General features: G+C 47.0%; 4 protein-coding genes across 4 annotated transcripts; 3 read left to right on the top strand and 1 right to left on the bottom strand.

Moving 5' to 3' along the window:
* The first annotated feature begins 409 nt into the window (after positions 1–409).
* LOC128707269 (peroxisomal N(1)-acetyl-spermine/spermidine oxidase) lies at positions 410–2,579 on the top strand. The gene is made up of 3 exons (XM_053802220.1): positions 410–634; positions 978–2,336; positions 2,397–2,579. The coding sequence occupies exons 1-3, from the start codon at positions 410–412 to the stop codon at positions 2,577–2,579; spliced, it is 1,767 nt and encodes a 588-aa protein (XP_053658195.1).
* A 2,314-nt stretch (positions 2,580–4,893) lies between these two features.
* On the top strand, positions 4,894–6,000 carry LOC128707704 (protein Aster-B-like). Its single transcript, XM_053802663.1, has one exon. It carries the CDS (start codon positions 4,894–4,896, stop codon positions 5,998–6,000), a length of 1,107 nt encoding a protein of 368 aa, XP_053658638.1.
* Positions 6,001–6,265: 265 nt separating this feature from the next.
* LOC128708442 (symplekin) lies at positions 6,266–10,067 on the bottom strand. The gene is made up of 4 exons (XM_053803420.1): positions 9,981–10,067; positions 7,278–9,903; positions 6,472–7,214; positions 6,266–6,379 (listed from the first exon to the last, which is right to left on the bottom strand). Exons 1-4 carry the CDS (start codon positions 10,065–10,067, stop codon positions 6,266–6,268), a joined length of 3,570 nt encoding a protein of 1,189 aa, XP_053659395.1.
* A 1,122-nt stretch (positions 10,068–11,189) lies between these two features.
* LOC128717819 (nucleolin-like) lies at positions 11,190–13,750 on the top strand. The gene is made up of 3 exons (XM_053811493.1): positions 11,190–11,285; positions 12,534–13,596; positions 13,680–13,750. Exons 1-3 carry the CDS (start codon positions 11,190–11,192, stop codon positions 13,748–13,750), a joined length of 1,230 nt encoding a protein of 409 aa, XP_053667468.1.
* Positions 13,751–19,419: the final 5,669 nt, after the last annotated feature.

Raw genomic sequence — 19,419 nt, 5'->3', positions numbered from 1 at the left:
GATAAGATTGTTGGTGCAGTAGCGCCACCTGTACGTCAAAATGAGAAATCTTACGCAAAGTACCGGATCATACACGGTGTAAATGCTCCTTCATTGTTTTGGTTGTCACCTGTGACGGCAACATTGTTGTTTCCAGTTGTTGTTCTCTTGCGGAGAAAGTTTACGGACGAAAAGCGTTCGCAAATGGTTTTCTGGCCACTTTGCGTGCCGAACGGGACAATCTAACCAGCAAAAGAATTCCCCCGGGAGCGCCGGGAGTGTCCGTTTTCCTTACCATCGGCGTCCCGCAAACAAACGTTTCCCGGCGTGACGAAGATCAATAGTGGAAAGGAAAAGATCTGTGCTGAGGTGTGAAAACTTTCCTCTCCCACCTCCAGCCAGTGGCAGTCGGAAAAAAGGGAAAACAGTCATGAGTGAGGATGGTGCAGCTACAACTAGCAACAAGACGGCCGAAACGATGAACAAGAACCAGCAGGATAAGCGTAAGCACAAAGTGATCATAGTAGGTGCCGGGATGGCAGGACTCTCGTCAGCGAACCACCTGACGAAGAACGGCTGCACGGATTTTCTCATCCTCGAAGGGCGCAACCGTGTCGGTGGTCGCATCGTTTCGATCGATATGGGATCGCAGAAGGTGAGCATAATGATACGTCGTACGGTGTGTGACTCTCCCCTCCAGACCCAATGCGCTATGTAAACATACCGTGCATACATGCCAGGCGGGAACGGGTTGTTTTTGTTGCATTTTCCTGCGCCTACTTATGTAAGTGATCCGCTGCATATCGATATCGATTCATCATATGCATGTTTATGAAGGGTTTGCGGATTGCGTGGCGATTAGGTTGCAACATTTTCACTGCAATGATAACGATTCCATGCACAGTGGTCGAAGTCGCGTAAAAGATAAGGAAAATTATCGAAATCAATTGTGGGCACCAGAATGATTTGTCTCGAAACGGTCTTCTTTTGTTTTGTAGATCGAGCTCGGTGCCAACTGGATTCATGGTGTGCTTGGCAACCCAATGTTCGAACTAGCTATGCAGCACGGACTGATCAGCATTATCAACATACCAAAGCCACACAAGGTGGTAGCAGCGACAGAGGATGGAAAGCAGGTGCCGTTTCAGATACTGCAGGAAATCTACGAAGCGTACGTTTGTTTTCTGCGCCGCTGTGAGGAATACTTCCTGTGCCAGTATCTGCCCCCGCCTGACATTCACAGTGTCGGCGAACACATAAACCTGGAGGTGGAGCTGTACCTGAACGGCGTCGATTGCCAGAAGGAAAAGCATCTGCGTAAGCTCATATTCGACTGTCTGCTAAAACGCGAAACGTGCATCACCGGGTGCCATAGTATGGACGAGATCGATCTGCTCGAGCTTGGTAGCTACACGGAGCTGCAGGGCGGCAACATTGTGCTGCCGTCCGGGTATAGCTCGATCCTGAAACCGCTGTGTGACAATCTGCCAAACGAAAATATCGTACTATCGTGTCCGGTGCGACGCATTCACTGGAAACGGAAAGCGGCCCTGCGTGCCAGTGCGTCCGCAATGACAGCAAGCGCCGGTGGTACGATTCTGGAAGAGGACGAAGATGATGGTGGTAATGAGTCGGACGATTCGGACCGTACCGTGACGGAGGTACCGGTCGGAACGGGCGATGCACAGCAGGGTTCGGCAGACGAGCATAAAGCAGGTGAAGCAGCAAGAATTATCAAATCATCCACAGCAAATGTAGTGGTGGAGTGTGAGAATGGAGCCGTTTACGAGGCGGATCATGTGATCTGCACCCTGCCATTGGGGGTGCTAAAGGAGCAGAGCGAAACGCTGTTCGTGCCGGCGTTACCACAGTACAAGATCGAATCGATCGACAGTTTACTGTTTGGCACGGTGGATAAGATATTTCTCGAGTACGATCGACCGTTTCTGAATGCGACCATCAGCGAAATTATGCTGCTATGGGACGGATTGGAAGAAAACGATGGGGAAGCGGCCGATGGGCAGGAACAGGACGGCCAGTGGTTAAAGGACAATTGGTACAAAAAGATATACTCCTTCTCGAAGGTTTCCGATACGCTGCTGCTCGGTTGGATATCGGGTCGGGAAGCTGAATACATGGAGACACTATCGCACGAGATCGTAGCAGAACGGTGCACGGAAATATTGCGCCAATTCCTAAAGGACCCATTCGTGCCGAAACCGAAACGGTGCGTGTGCACGAGCTGGCGGAAGCAACAGTTCAGTCGTGGCTCGTACACTGCCATCGCTGTTGGTGCCTCGCAGGACGATATCGACAACATTGCCCAGCCACTCTACTCGAGTCCTCATCAGTCGAAGGTAAGGTGGCGAGTTCATCTACACACTATAATTGCAATTAATGTCAAACGATCTTTGTAGCCCTCGGTTCTGTTCGCCGGTGAGCATACGCATGCGAATTTCTACTCCACGGTGCACGGTGCCTATCTGAGCGGTCGAACCGCGGCCCAGATCCTACTGACACCTGACTCTCCGCAGGAGATAGTGATGGAATCGGACAGCAGCGATCTCAGCTCGTGGATACAGGGCATTGCGCTAGATTAGAGTACTCGAATGGCTTTTGCGTGCATTCCCCACCGTACACCTAGCGTTCAGCGCTGTTCCTTTACGAGCCTTCAGTCCTTCTATGTTTTTCATCAGTTGCTATCCTCTCATCTTTCACTGCTCTTTTCCTATACTGACAGTCTTCCCGGTTCTATTCATGCCTCATCACAGCTTATTTTTTTTATTTCTTGACGTGGAAACAAGAGTGACTGATATAATATCGCCTACAATAGGATACACAAGCCACACACACACAAACACAAAGTCCTAGCTTACAAAGTTGCCTAAGATTAAGAGCGTAGAAGCGAAAAGGAACTTACCAAAAACAGAAAAGCGTTATGCGGGCTCGATTAGATTATGTTAAATTATTATTTACTGGGTGCGATAAACAAGCACCACGAACGGAAGTGCATACTATAGGTTTCGTTTGCGCATATGATTTTCAATCGACGCCGATTAACTTGGTCACATCGGGACATCGTGTTAATCAAGCATAACAATTCTCACGCATTTTGAACCGCACCAGCACGTACATTAAAGCGCACACTTAATGGCTTAAGCGGAAAAGTCAGCAAACAGAGCCCAATCGCGGGGCAAACGATTGCTAGTGTTTAGTTAAGCGTAAGTGATAAAGTATTGGAAGGGAAGCCACAACCTATATGAGATGAACTAGAAGCAAGCGATAGGAAATCACAGCCGTAAGGTGCACATACCTTCTTTTGTTAGTATTTATTCGACATACAGCAGACGCTTAGCTTCTGCTAGTGGGTAGTTTGTTCAGTTTATCAGTTTTTTTTTTTTTTTGCTCATTCGTTATCACTGAATCTAGTCTTCGGAAGCGAAGATTCGCTTGGCAATATTACGGTGCATTTCCTTCCGCCAGGATCGCGGAACCTGCAGCTGCAATCAGTTAACCAGTTAGGAGAATATTTTTTTATGTTTATATGTTTGTTACATCCCTTTTCCCAACTTTAAATAGTAATCCCCGATCGTTAGACTATGTTAGGTAGACGAAACGTGCGTGCTATTTTCTGTCCGCTTTAGTAATCGGTTTGGTAGGTTTGCATTTAAGTTTAGTAGTGCTTTTTTTTGTAGAGTAAGTTATTCCATTGTTACGTAGACTTTATGATTGATTTCATTGTGTTTAGGATCGGCATCGGTAGCGCGTTGAAGAATTGGGAGCAACGGAACCATTATGGAGAAAGTGATAAACACCGTGTAATGACTAAGCGAGTATGAAACGTGTTCGAGAAATAGGAAGAGAATCATTCGCGAAAAAGTATTTTGCTAGAAACAACAAAAAACACAGTTTGTTCTACGGCAAACGAAGAATGAAATAATAAAACCACAAATGAATTGTTGAAAACATTGGTAAGGAATCTCAGCGTGTACCGGACGTGAGAAGTAAAGCCGAATTAGATGGGAATGGCAGGTGGAATTCTTGAAATAACCGGGTGGCTTGGCGGTAGATTCCGATGGAACAAAATGAACTAGATGTTCCGGCTAGTACTTCTTGGCCCAGGGCAGTCACGACGACAAATCTACTCTGCTTCCAAATTCAGCCAAGATATTCAGCAACATTCGCCGTTCGGAAATAGTGTTGTTAAATGCTGGATTTCGTACCTTGATGACTGTTGAAGTTTTTTATAACCCCACGATATCCATGAGCCGCCAGAATTCGGTGCTTGATATCTCCACATCTACCTCGAGGATGTCGTCGTCTGCTGATGCTGTACTTCACAGACGGACAGTGACCACAGAGGGACATAGGTCACAGACGGATCATGACCTCCGGCAAGCAGGACCTTGGTCTTTGTCACATTGATCTTACATTCAATCCTGAATCCTTTTTAGTTTTAGTTTTAGTAGATAGCTTGCTTTCGTTCAATTCCATATTTTCGTATTCTGCGGTAAACTTCCTCATTTGACTTCGACTAGGTCATATGTAATCCAGAATCCAAACCTGTGTTTTTTTCCTACGCAATAATGTGCAAACACACCGCTGGAGAACAACAAACCAAAATGTCAAAAATTGCCCCTCACGCACACATACAGCCGGCAGCTGTCAGTGCACGCGTCGAAACAGATGACACAAAACAATGTTATCAATTTCGGGTGCTCTTTTTTCTTGTCGATAATCGCTCTTGAATCATCGGACCTGTTCAATGCTATCGATCACAATCGGTCATTTCTTGCATCGAGAGTGAAACGGACCGTTCCAGCGGAAGACCACCGGGTTGTGGTTGTGCGTGTAAGGTGTTTGCTAGGGGATTATCCAGCGAGAAAAAACAAAGTAAACTGGAAACGAGCGAAAATGGTTTCATCACCTGCGGAACGATTGGCCACGGATTCGTCCGACACTACGGATGAGGAACCGGAAAAGACGGAACCACCGAACACGGCCGAATGTGATTCGCTGCACAGTGGCCGCCAGCTCGTACACACCATCCTGCCGATCAATGTGGACGTGCTGTTTGAGCTGCTGTTTTCCCGCTCCAAGTTCCTGATGGAGTTTCACGAGGTGCGCAAAACGACCGACATGGTACCGGGCGAGTGGAAGCTGAACAAGGACGGTCTGAAGGAGCGTGTGGTAACGCTTACGATAGCCATTACGCAAACGATCGGACCGAAAAATGCCCACGTCACCGAGACGCAGGTGATGCGCAAATGTTCCCTGCCCGGTCAGCTGTACGCGATCGATGTGACCGCGGTGCAGGGTGGTATTCCGTACGCGGACAGTTTCTACGTAACGCAACACTACTGTATGTCACGCACGGTCGACAACCATACGGTGTTTTCGGTACACGCACAGGTCCACTATCGGAAGTCGATCTTTGGCTTTGTGAAGGGATTCATAGAGAAGAACACCTGGGTAGGGTTGGAAGATTTCTACACCTCGCTGTTGCGGAATCTGCAGAGCGAGTACTGCATTCCGCCGGCCAAGAGTAAGGGCAGACGTACGCGCCGCAGTGTACACACCCAGAACAAGGTGATTGAGGAAACGCTCATCATAGCGGATCATACCAAAGTGAAACCGATTCGGGTACCGACGGCAACGGTTGGCGGAGTGCCACGGAAGGCGTCGAAATCCGGCTACCGGTGGTTGGTTGCCATCATGCTGCTCGTACTGATCGTGGTCAACACGACACTCTACACGAAGCTGCTACAGATGGAAGATATGGAGCGGATGTCACGGCTAGACAACAGTGAGGAGCTGGACTCGCTGCTGCTTGCCAAGAGTGTCCGAACGCGCAACGATTGGTTGACGATCTTCCAGCAGCAGGAGTCTCGGTACAACGATGAAATGCTCGAATGGCAGAAGGTCCTGTCGACGGTGACGGAAATGCTGAACAAGGCCAGCGTGCTGTGCACGAAGTTGTGCCGGATGCCGGACAATGGTACCAGTGCCGGGGGTGGATAGAGCACGACTTGCGCCGATTAATGATAACGTTGTGGTTCCTTGTTAGTATTATACTTTTATACCGATTTCCCTATTCTCTTTCTCCCGTGCCGATGTTAGGCGATCGGCCTTTCCTCGGGCAAAAGGATGTACCATAGATGATGCGTTGTACACTTTTAATGTAAAATATACATTTATTTTTGTGAACATTGACTATTGGTTTTCTGATTTTTAACTGTTTGAAGATGGTAGAGAAACGTGGCTATTTGGTCGGGAATTTACTCATTTACTCTTTGCCTTGGGGTGCTGTTGTCGGGGTAACCGGAGGATCGGCATCTTTTTCAAGCTTTATTTTTACTGGCAAGTGCGAGGACATCGGTGCATCTTCACTGTAGTTGCCCTGTGGGATGAAAAGGCAGATTAATTGCTAACATTCTTGCGAATCCATGGGGAATTCCGTTTGTAACAGAGCACATGCACTCTTCAACGTACCACAACTTGCAGATCGGAAGATTCCGTCGTAGAGTACGGTGATATGCCGAGCAGCACATCCATCACCTGTTGCGACACGTGACCAATCTGGTGCTCCATAATTTCGCGCGCATGTTCCAGCATTGGTTCGCGAAACTCGGGACAAATCGTGATAGCGTCCTGTAGCTGCTGGGCAGGCAATTGTATCAGTATGCCCAGGCTTTGCGGCGTTAGCCGCTGGGCACATTTGAGAAAACCGTCCCAAACTACCTTCTGCTTCCAGACCTGCTTCAGTATGAGCCGCTGCAACAAATTCGTCACGAATCCGGACAGTCGGGAATGAAGCGTTAGCGATTGTATGACCGTACGCATGAGCAATGTTGGTAGGGGTGCAATTTCCACTAGCTGCTGCATGACACTACCAAGCACATCCTGCGTGTACACTTCCTTCTCGGCCAAGCATAGGGAGGTTGCTTTTACGATGAACTTCAGCTCCACCTTGCTCGTTTCGATCGTGTGCAGTGCTACAAGCAACTCGACCGGATTCAGTGGCAGTTCGGCGGTACCGTACTCGACACCGATTCCTAGCAGCCGGTTAAACACTTCCTTCACAACGCCCGGATTCAGTTTGATGAGTTTGGGCAGCGCGTTAAGGATTTCCTTCTTCGTCAAGCCATTTATAACCGGTATAAGCAATCGCACATCAGACACCTTCGTTTGGTGCAGTGTTCGGACACGATCCACAAGATCCGCTGAGGGAAGCGCTACAAAAGGAAAGTAACGATCGTTAATATATTGAACGGTTGAAAAAAAAACGTGTGCCTTACATTTCTCCGTGAGTATGTAGATAATGCGTATAATGATTGTTTCCGATCCCTTGGGACATTGTTCGATCAGTCGCAACAGTTGCTCACTTTCCGAACCAATCTTCCGTATCGGGCCTTCGATTGCCCGTATCACGGCACGCTTCATCTCCGACGTGGCCTTAATGTACACCTCCGAGAAGCGCATCAGCAGCGTTTGATCGTACACCATAACTTCCAGAAACAGCCCGAGACAAACTTTGGCCAACTCTTCCGTCCACGTGCGCGGATGTTCCGCCCGTCCGTACTCCTGCGCGAACATCGATTCGGTTGGGTTCTCATGCTCCAGATACGCCAACCAGGCGAGTGCGCTCTGCTCGATCTGCTCCGTCATAATGCGATGGACGGCAAACACGTTCATTACGTACTCGATCGCTTTATCGCGTATCGTTCCATTTTCGTAGTACGCATACTTGAGCAGAATGTCCAAATACTGCCGTTCCCTTGGTGGTCGACGGATGAGCAAATCCTTCACGATCTGCATTCCACAGTCGGCCAGCTCTTCCAGCTCGCACATGCGCACCAATATGTCGATCAGTTCTTGCGGAAGCATCGGAGCCTCCAGATAGAGCCGCTTCAGCAGTGATTCCTTCGGGCGGAACGTTTCCTTAGGACGATCGATTATGTTCGTGACGAGTCGCACGAGCAGTTGCGTGTACGGATACTGTGGTCCATTGTCGTGCTTGACGTGCGTATAGCGGGTAAACCCCTGCATGAGGCCGTACTCCTCAAAGATCCACGAGAACGCCAGTTCGATACGCTTGGGCAAATCCTCCAGAATGTGCTCCATGATCACGTCCCGCACGGGATTAACAAATGACGACCCGAACGCCGTAATTATGCGATGCCGTTGGGTACTAACCCCACCGACCAGGGCCTGCCGTTCCGCCTTCAGTATTCGCACCACGGCATCGATGAGGAACGTTTCCTTGGTGGCCTTTGGGAGGGGTTTTGTGATTTCCTGCAATTTCAACATTTTTATGCGCTGTCGTTGCTTCGGTTCACCAGCACCACCCGCCGCACCACCCTTGACGCGTTCCAGTGTCTCTCGGAGCTTACGTGTTGCTTCCAGCTTTTTGCGATCTTCCTCGGAAAGCGCTTCATCGTCCTCGTCCTCATCACCCGCACCTTCCGGCAGATCATCATCCGCCTGATCGCCGGTGGTCGGTGTCGAGGCTCGTTCTGCAGATGGACCGCCAAGCTTTCGTTTGCCCGAAAGGATAATATTCTTTTCCTCCTCATCGCTGATGCGCACCTTCATCGGTGGATCCTTCGTGAAGGCGTTCGCACCGGGGCCGACCTTTACCTCGCTCATTTGGACGGCTAAAGTTTGCGCGATCTTCTGAATGTATTGCTCCACCGATAGCACTGCCGCGGGTTTCGCGTTTTGCAGCATTTGTTCCGTGAGTTTGTCCATGTTGGTAATGACCAGCTGTGAGACCAGATCCGAACTTTGAAGCACATCAACAAGAAACTGCTCGTTCTGTTTGTTGGAACGGTTTTTCTGTTCGTTTAACTCGTCGTAGTCGATCTCCATGGTGCGTGGCTGATCGCGCATCTCACCGTCGTCCTTGTCTTTTTTCATCTGTCCATCCAATTTGGCACGCTTCGCTGCCAGCTGGGATGCCATCGAGTTTTCCAATGCCCGTTTCGCACGTCGCTGCTGTTCCTTTTTGTCCATCTTCGGAATGGCACGCGTTATCTCACCGTTCGATGCACCCAGATCGACCAGTATCTGGGCGATCGTTGCCTGATGCTCAAAGCTGGCCGGATGTTTCAGCAGGTTCAGAAACTGCATCTTCAAGTTCTTGCGCACCGAACTAACCTGTGAGTTGGTCAGTGTTGGGGGTAGGTTCGAATGGAGGTGCTTGAGCGCCTCGACCACACGCGTCATCTTGGATGGGCGCAGCTTCGCAATGGTGCACAGCGCACCGGTACAGGCAATCAGATTAACCGAGGAAATGTGTGACGCAGCGTGAAACGTTAACAGTACATCGAAGATCCTGGTCGATTCGTCTTCCAGCTTGCGCCGACGGATCTGCTTCATCGTGAGCGGTACATCGGCGAGCGAGAAATCGTTCGGGCGCTTGACACTATCCTCGTCCGGGTAGGTTTGCAGTATCACCACACCCTCGAGAAACTTGATCGCATTCGTCCGTATGCCATCGTTATCGTCATCGATCTTGTCCAGGATGTAGGACTTTATCAGGACCATTTTAGTCCACGCTTGTTCCACCTCCTCGGATATATCGTCTAGCTGGCAGAACCACTGTATCGCCAACCGGTAGATTGAACCACAGCCTTGAATAACGCGCTTCGTTACGATGGGAGCTAAGTCTCGCAGCAGGGTAAACAACGTGTCCACCACCTTCGGAAGTGTATCGATGTGCTGCTTGCAGACTTCCTCGATGAAACCGGCAATCGCTTTCCGCACGTCGGCGGCCTTATCATGAGCGAGCACCAGTATATCGTCGAGAAATTCGTGCAACAGCTCCACGTCCGTGTGCAGCAAGAGTTCCTGTACTTTTGCAATGATTTCACACTTCTGTGGGACAGCTGCAGTTTGCGTATTATCCAGTGCTTCAACGATCTAGATAGGGAAAAGCATAATGTAGATTAAACCACATCCTAACCGTTTCCAACCACATCCGAATGTGCTGCAGTTACCTTCGTTCTTGCATTGGCTATCTTTTCATCGGTGAATAGCATAGCAGCTTCGCTGAAGCTGGACGAGCCGCGCAGTAGGTTCTCCATGGTGGATAGAGACCCGTACGCCCGTACCTGTCTTCAGTAATCTATACTATACGCACTGTAAGCTTCCGCGAGCTTTATCGTTATCTGTAGGATATGCCTTAAATGTAGCTCCAATTTTTACTAAATATGCGCTTCCCGTTTGGGGATCGTCCTTTCATACAAAAAAACGAAAACAATTTCCCGCTTGACAAGCGGCAAAATGAAGCGTTGCTGTCAAAACGGAAAAACGCGTTGCCGGCGAACGAAGCGTTGCCGGTTTCGGTGCCGTTGGGAAGTGATGAATTTTCCCTTCGCAATGTTGGGCGTATATTGCAGTGCATGTTTATGTGTATTTAGAATGCACATAGCAATATGTTTTCCTTGTATCAGGATAATGCAAGGCCATTTTTGGGTAGTTCTCGCAGGCCGGATTTAAATCCTTTGGGAAGCTTTCCTACCCCCCGACAAACAAAGAGCCGCTGTCAGTTTGACGTTACATTTTTTTTATCGAATCATACCAAATCAGACGCTCCTGGGTAGATCACGTCCGTACAAGTTTTGCGCTAATTTCCAGCAGATTCAAGGTAATTTGCACAATTTAACCAATTTCACTACGCTCCCTCGTAACAACATACCAGCGGCATGAAGATTTCGCATGAAACATTTTACTAATGGCTTCTCTTTGCCCAGCATTTTCGCAGAAAAATCTCGTGGTGAAAAGCAAACACAAAGTCATCAAGAGTAGCAGAGCACCTCTTCGCATCGTTCGCTTCCGTGTAAAAAAACCGGCGGGCTTTTCGCTATTGAATTGATATCGAGCAAAGCCTATCGCGTTCGGAGGGTACGTTCGTTAGTTCGTGGAAAACCAAGCAATTTGATTCGTGAAGCTTAGTGTGGTGACGAAGACACGACACGACACAGAGGTGCCGTGCATATAGCCATTGTTTGTGTGTGCGTGCGTGTGTGTGTGTTTGTGGCGTTAGTCTATACCGCTCTTGACTGAGTGCCGATACCTCGTCCGTTTCGTAGCGGTTGGTTAGCAGAAAATCAAGGCATTCTCCGTTTGTGCGGCGCGCGAGTTGCAATAACGTTGGTTTTGCTACGGAAGACGTGGGAAGGGCAGAGAATAGTCGACGGGTGAAAATGTCGGAATCGGACGTGGACCCAACAGCGTTGGTTGCAAACGACAAGCCGGTAGAGGATGTTGAGAAGCAGCAGGCCACAAATGTGGGTACGCCGGTAAGTGTTCGGTGGACGGTGTTGAAATTGTGGGAGTAGGGTTATGTTCATAATCTCGCGTCAGTACGATGGTTGCATGGTAACGATAAGATGAAAAACGATTGTGTGCATGTCCTACATCGATGAATTGTAAACAAGAGCATTAACTGTTGGTAATGTATTTACCGTGCAATTGGTATGTTCTTATTTTATATGGAGTGTCAGTATTTTTGGAGCCAGCGGGTGGCTGCTTCACAAGTTTTCTTAGAAGAATTTCATGTTAGCATCACATTTTCATGTTCATGGTTAACATGTGTGATTGTGTAAAGTATATTAGGAAATGGTGCGCGTGTTGTATGTTGTGGCAATTCTACTGCAGCTCGGTTACTTTACATAATTTGTTAGTTCACATCGCCAAAGCCTACTTTAATTGAAGTTGCATTTATTCATGGTCAACCATGATCGTGCGTTGTTTCGTTAGCACGTTGTGTAGAGTATCAATGTAGTGGTATGTTTTCCTAAAATGTAATCGCCTCTTCTGGTAATTATTGTGTACGTTGCGATGCTCGAGATGGTTGCGTGCCTGCTTTTTTAGACGTGCGAGAGGGTGGAATCAGATACACGATACGATGCATTTACGATAGCTATTATGTGTGAACATTTAATATCATAATAGATACGGGATTGTGTTTTTTTTGTGAAATTAATACTTCATTCCATTCTGTGTGGTGCTAGAATCAAAAGCATCTAACACAAACGAAATTCTAACCGGCGAATGAAATTCATCTCCATTCGCCTGTCGTCATGCATCGTGGATGTGTGTTGAGACGACATCGTTGGCTATCACTAACACCAGCGCACGCGCGATGTTTTGTTTTGCTTGTGCAGACGATTGGAGGCGGGAAAATAGTCTCCGCTACACGGGACCACATTTCAAAGCGTAGCGGCGTTTTGAAACGTTTCTTGGAAGCAAGCGTAGGTTTTTGAAAAAGGCGGGCAACTCATTGTGCGAAAAATATAACGGGCGTACAGTGTGTTCCAAGGGGTTAGTTAAATTTTTACTACATTAGGTGGCCACCTATGGGGAATCTGTATTTCCAGTAACTAACAACTTAGGCTCTTTTCCACAAATTTTAACACAATTAGTCAATCATATTTCGAATTGGTCGTTACATTTCTTCAAACCATCTACCATTGGGAAATAGTTTATTAGGTGTATGCGTTTGTCTGAGGAACAGTAGAAAGTAACATTATTTTTTCTAATTGCAGACAAAACGCACACCAAAACGGAAAGCGGTGGACGCATTTAAAAAGGAAAGTGAAGAACTTATGAAAACGCTAGGCGTTTCGATGGACATGGAAGACGGGCGTCGACGTACCCGTTCCAGCGCACGTGGCACTACACCGACTACCACACCTGCTACCCCACCGACAAAGCGTGCACGAGGAGCGGCCACTTCGAAGCCGGCGGAAGATTCCAAATCTCCGACCACCGCAACCACTCCAAAAAAGCGTGGTGGAATGCAAGGCAAACGGTTGTTGGTGCTAATGGACCCGACGTTGCCGAAGGAATATTCTGAGGCAGCATCTGCCGTTGGGGAGAATGACGATGCTGGGAAAACCACGGAATCCGATGTCACAGATTCAAAGGATACGGAGGATAAGGACGAGAATGTAAAAGAAAACGATCTGAAGGAGGAAGACAATGCCAAAGAGGAGGAGGTACTGTCTGACAAGAAAGAGGACGTTAAAGACACCGAAGATGATACGGTTATGGCTAGTGTAACTGAACCGGCGGAAGATGCTGTTGCAAAGGAAGAAGAGCCGGTCAAAGGGCAAGTGAACGACTGTGTTCCGGCGAAAGTAGAGGAGGTTCAGAAAACAACAGTCGACGCACCAAATAAGGAATGTTTGGAAGAGAACAAAACCCAAGAAGCAATGGAAACGGACGAAGTTCAGGAAGAAAAAAAGGAAGTTCGATTGGAAAATCAAACTAATGAAAAGAAATCGGACGATACTAACAAGGAGGAAGTAGTAGTCGAAGCTGTTTGTGAAAGCAATGGAAGCAATACGAACACCACCTCGGAAAAGTCTACAGAACCGGAAGTAGCTCAGTCTGATGAAGTGGAGAAGATGTGTCTGGAGAATGACAAGCAACCAGATACCACAGCTCCTGTTAAAGACGATTCAACCGTTGTCGAACCAGCTCCGGCTACCGAGGACACAAAAGTGAAAGAAAATGACAGCGCTGCTGCTAAGAACGACAAAGATATCACGGTGAATAATGTAACGGATGCTAAGGTTGTCGAAAAAGTCGTCTCACCTGTTGAAGGTAAGTGTTACGGAATTAGTAGAATGTAAAATTGATTCACCGCATATACTTATGGTACTGTTATTTTTTTTTCTTACTTCAAGTCGAAACAAAGATCGTTGCGAGTGAAGCAACAGCGACCACTATAGAGCCGACAACAGCGACACCGGAATAATCCGAATTCAAGTAGATGTTTTTATTTTGAGTGGTTGGTAGCGTATCGTTAACCGTTTGTTTCTACATTGAACTGCTGCTGCAAGTAACGTTTTGCACAGGGCACCATACGGTAGGTTTAGCTCTCAGCCTTTGGGTCAGGGTGATATGTGATGTGAGCAGAGGGACAGGAAATGATGTCAGCTGGTTGGTACAATTAGGAAACAAGGGTAGCTTATCATCCCGGTTATAGTAGCAGTTCAAATTTGAAAGATTTCTCATTGTTTTCACAATTATTTTCATTTTCTTTGCCTAGCGCACGCATCGGTTTTGCGTGTGCCTTATTCTAGATTTACTATCTAATATTCATTTTGTTGAAATTTGATTAAAAAAACAACATTTGACCGATAATAACTAGAGTTTCCAGTGGGGGGGTGAGGCAATTAGCATTTCATCTGAACAGGGGGAATGCGTTTTACTGATTTAGCAGCAGTTGTGTGCGAGTTTACGGAAAGATATTGTCCAGTTCAGGATAAAGATGATGTGTGTGAAACAAAATGAAACTATCACTGTTTACAAATGTTAGGTATTGCCATCGTAGGTTAGTGTTTAGGTTCATTGAACTTTCCCCCCAAAATGAAAAAAATTGACCACAATGACGAAGCGCACCGCAAGTTGTCCATGAAGTTGGAACAATACACAAAAGCTCTACAGGGTAGTAGAAGTACTATAATAGATATAGCAGTTGTTAGCTGAGTGAAATGAAGGTTGAGCGTTTGGCAATGTTGTGAACATGATACTACAGCAAGCAATGGATGAGGGTAACGAACAGGGACTATTTGTGTGGTTTAGTAGGACATTTCAAGATGGTTACCCTGTTACTATTTTGACATTTTCATATTTGCCAAGTTACGTTTGCTCCTTTATGTTTTAGTAGCGTCTGTACACCGTACAATTTTACCACCGTGTAAAGGGTAAAAGGAACGTCATTACAACAAAGGAATGTGTCACATACGACTAACAAAAGGATGAGCAGTAGGGAAATGCTTAATTAAGGAAGTCTTCGGAACATGTACATTTCAGCCCGTAGAAGATGATTTTCAAGAGTTAATAATATTTACATGTCGAATTAACAGAAAACAAACTTTTACCCCTATAAGCAGGGTTTTCCGAGAGCCCCACTTATATACACAGCTGTTCCCTTAGAGCAAATAAACAAACCGGACAACTACACACGGTTATGTAAAAATAACTCGTCGCGCACACTCGACGAAGCAAGGTACAAAGCGGAGGCGATTTTTTAAACATGAAATTTATACACAATCGATAATATTTAGATCGAAAGCGGCGGTACAATGCGCGTATACGTATTGAGCGACAACAATCTCAGCGAAACGGAAAGAAGAGAGAGGGGGAGACTACGCAGCGTCCAGAAGACAGAGAGTTTGGCCGATCTTTTTTCTATTAAAATGTTTGTCGTATTAAAACGGGTGGATTTTGTTTCATTGTAGGGATAGAAAGTTCCGAAACAGTGCGAGAGGGTCTGTAAGAAGATTTTCGATTAAGTTGGCGCTAAAGTGAATATCGACCTCATTGTTGGTTAGTGTGGTACGAAATATCCATGATAACTTCGAAGAGATGGGGCGGCCCGGTGGCATGATGGTAGCGGTGCCGGTCTTCACACGAACGGACTGGACCAAAATCCCATCCGGGCCAATCCCCCGTAGCAAGGACTGACTATCCGGCTACGTGGTAAAATAAGTCGATACGGTCTAACGAAAAAAAAAAAAAAAAAAACTTCGAAGAGATATCAAGCAAACGGTGGTGAGGCTATGCTTGTTACATTTACAAGAAGATAAGATCCACAAGATGAAATAGCTCCGCAAATCAAGCGAGATTTCCAAATCTCCGGAAAAAATCATGCACGGAACAGGGCAGGGCTACGTGAGTACCGAATTCATATGGAAGCTTCCTACAGTCTCAGCCTCAATCGTCAGACGTCACGATAGCGCTTGGTGAAATTATGGCGGCATCACGAATCTTTAAAATGTAGATTCATTCAAATTCATAAAAAATGAATCAGATTAACCGAACACTATTGGGTTGTTTAATTATGGCGCTGTACATCAGAGTTATGGCGTATGGTACATTTACCGAAGTAAGAGATTCTAAATGTGAAATGAAATATGATCAGGTGTCACATAAGCAGCTACGCGAAACTTAATTTCTTAAAAGTGATAAGAAGTCGCAGTGTCTTAGCTATAGCAACTTTTTTATGCTTGTAGACCAGCACCAGAGGTGGGAGGAGGGTCTCAATAGACTGACCAACTGAGCCCTAAACGCCTGAAACATTAACCAAATGCTAACAGTGTGGTACCGTTTGGACGTTCGAAGAAGACCTACTATTTCGGCGCCTAATACCCTTGTGGGTGTACCGGTACAAGTAACTCAAGGAGATTTTAGTCCGGGTGGTGGTTCGGTAAGGTCTTGCCTTCTGGAAGGTTTGTCCCTACGAAGGTTATCTACTCGGTCAAAGAAAAGAAGCATGGGAAAAGAAGTCCTCTCGTAAAGACTGCGATCACCAGTAGAACGTCTCATCTTTATATTGCCATCGTTATTATCGTTACGCGAGGGTGATTAGTGCCAGTCCGGTTGGAGCAATCTTCTATACAAACACCGCATTGTTTGCAGATTGTGTGTCCCGTTTCACACCATCGCACTAAATTGTCATGAACCGATTACATCGTGTGCTGCTGTCCATATTAGCAAGCATGACTCAAATGCGCCGTATTGCACTGAAAAATTACTGTTTTGCCAAGGAAAGAAGGCACACCTTAAATGGTTGGTTTATCTAGCCCTTTAAAGCGTGAGCTACGTTTACACCCGAAAAATGTCACGGGTTCGCGTTCGGGAAAAAGTACACGCTGTAAAACAAAAGGGGTACAACCAACCCGACCCGTCGCGAAGTGCCGGAGGACCACTTTCGGAACGGGTTTATCAGTCGCGGTGGTAAGGTTACGTTCTGCTGTTACTGCACGCGTACGGGGAAATGCCAGCCAATTCAATGCGATCCATCATCATGGATCGAGCGAGAGAGCCCCCACCCTCCCCACGGGACGCGTACGTTCCATTGTTTTATGTTGCGTTTTGTTTCATGACCTATGGCAAAAGTGGATCATCGCGGACCCGACCCAACTGTTTCCTTTTTTTTTGTACTGCTGTAACGACGACAAGCGGTACGAATTGCAAAGTGCGCGTTGCCAAGAAAAAAAGACCAGGAACCCAAAGGTGGGAAAATGTGTATTTCACGGTTCCGAAAATGGATCGCATAACACACCGGCCAAAAAAGGGGGGAGGCGAACCAGTAACCGTGGCCGCAATACCTGCAGCGGAATCAGCAGGGGCTTCAACTGTCGAGACGTCATGAAACAGTCTTCAAATGTGTGGCGTTGTTGAAAACTCATCGAGTGTTGTCTATGCGGTGTCCCCCAAAACTAAGGAGACCTTGGAATCTGCTCAGCTCCAGATGCTTCGGAGCAGCTTTAATGTACAGAACTGTAAAAACAATCAAATAAAGTGAGTGTGAGGAGAACCCGACGCGAAGATGCTGTAGTCCATCGGCGAACGGTAGGAAAATGCTGTTGGCAGCCTGTTATATGGAGGTTCCTGCGGTACACACTATTCCACGTCCCGGGGACCAGTTTTAAGATCGGTCCGATATGACGCAATCGTAAGCAATCATCATCCTTTGGATGTGCTGTGCGGGGACGATCTTTCCCCCCCACGCCCCCACCGCGGTTTCTTCGCGCCAATTCTTTTGTTGGTTGGCCCCTGCGGGCGTCTTACGCTCACGAGGGTATCGAAACGGGATAAACACGTGGGATGAATTACTGCTAGCGATCACCAAGCACAAACACACACAGATGTGTGATGCGGTGCCAATACTGGCCTACCCATACCGCCGGGAATTGCATTGCATCACACACATCGTTCGGGGTTACAGGGGGACTGAAGTTCTTCGCACTATCATCTGTTTCCACCTTTCACATCGTTTGAGGAATCGCTTGTTTTTTTATTTTATTTGGAGGACGTCTGCCATAACGTCCGTCCACAGTCAACAAGGAACGAAGCGGTAACATGTACTGTTGTCCCCGCGTGTGTGACGAGTGTTTTAGGGGGGTTAGATGTAGTTTTTTCCTCTTCTCTTCTTCAATTTGGTCGTCGTTTCGTTTGTGTGCCGGTCGATGAAATTGCAATGATTGGAAAGGGCTGGAGGTTGAGGTTATGTGGGGAGGTGCGTGTACATGAGCGTGGGTTACCCGCAACAAGAGGGCAAAGGTTAAATTGGATACACCTGCTGGTATCGGGCCGGTGATCACTTGGCCATCGGAATGGCTTGATCGGTGTCGAGTTGCCGAGTTTACTATCACTTTCTACAGCGATCCACGGGCAAGCGATAAAAATAACGTGAAGGAGGGAATTTTTGATAATGCAGGATGCTAAGGTATATTGATTGGTGAATGTTCGGGTTGCGAAAATAAACTCTTTATTTTATTACACAGGCAGTAAGTGATGCCACCATTGTCACCTCGAGAAAGTGGGCGCGATCCATCACAACATGGTAGCCACTTAACGGTGGTTTTATTTGGATATAAAAGCTAAATATCTCGCACAATTCTAAAAGTAAACTTCTTCTATTACCAGGAAAGGACATAAATCTCGGGTAAAACAGAAACCAAATGTCTCATCTTATTGTATCTCGCGCAGAAGCGAGCAGTGGGGACAGTTAAAACAAGCTAGCAATTAACATGAGCAACAAACGTTACAAGACGCGTCCATCCCAATTACGCCGGCCTGGACCGGTGACCAGATCGTGCTACACAAATTTTGCCTGGGAATGGTACGCCGGCACGTACACAATTGGCCGGGGCGCCTCTTTTCGAGACGGACGACGCTATGTAATGATTAACCCCTCACGCGAGCGCACGACCTCGGAGTTGCCAGCTTGGGGTGGGGGAGATCTGGCGCCGATCATGAACATAATTTCACTGCCTTCTTACTTGCTCGTTACTACACCGCTACACCGCCTGGGTCCAGCAAACTTTTCGACCAAGTGATTACCCTCGGCTTGCTAAGCGGCGCTAACAAAGCGAGAAACATGAATGAAGAGAGGCACACCGTCGCGTGGTAATGTTTGTGGCCGCTAGTTTTTGTTTGCTTTTAGATAGTGCTTACAGTGATTTAATAAAGGCAACATTGTGGGTGAGTTATTTCGTTAGAATTCTTCACTTTCGTCTGACAGTTAGGTAAAAGAGGGTTGTGCATTGTGTGAAAGAAGATTAACCTGTCGAACTTTGCTCTTTTCTGTTTTAGATTCTCTACGCCTGTCCTTATTTATGCGACTCCCCGCCTGACCCAATTATATAGGAATATGCGAGATCCAGTTGAGATCGACGTGTACTTTACCGGTTGTACTGTTTCCTCATTGATCCCATCGTTTAATAGTGGGTCTCTGGTTGAACTCCCCATCTTTTATTGAATATTCTTTGTCTGTAGATGGGCACCTAGGAAGGCCCAGAAAAGTCTTGAGTACTCTTGAGTCTTGAGTCTTGAGTCTTGAGCAAGTACGAGGCATTTCGGAATGCTATTCCAGTTGAAGTAGGATATATAGAGGAAGCCTTGGAATGTCTG

The sequence above is a fragment of the Anopheles marshallii genome, chromosome 2 (assembly GCF_943734725.1).
Source record: "Anopheles marshallii chromosome 2, idAnoMarsDA_429_01, whole genome shotgun sequence".
In the NCBI taxonomy this organism is placed as follows: domain Eukaryota; kingdom Metazoa; phylum Arthropoda; class Insecta; order Diptera; family Culicidae; genus Anopheles; species Anopheles marshallii.
Note: the sequence above shows the minus strand (reverse complement) of the source record. Positions and strands in the feature narration are given on the sequence as shown.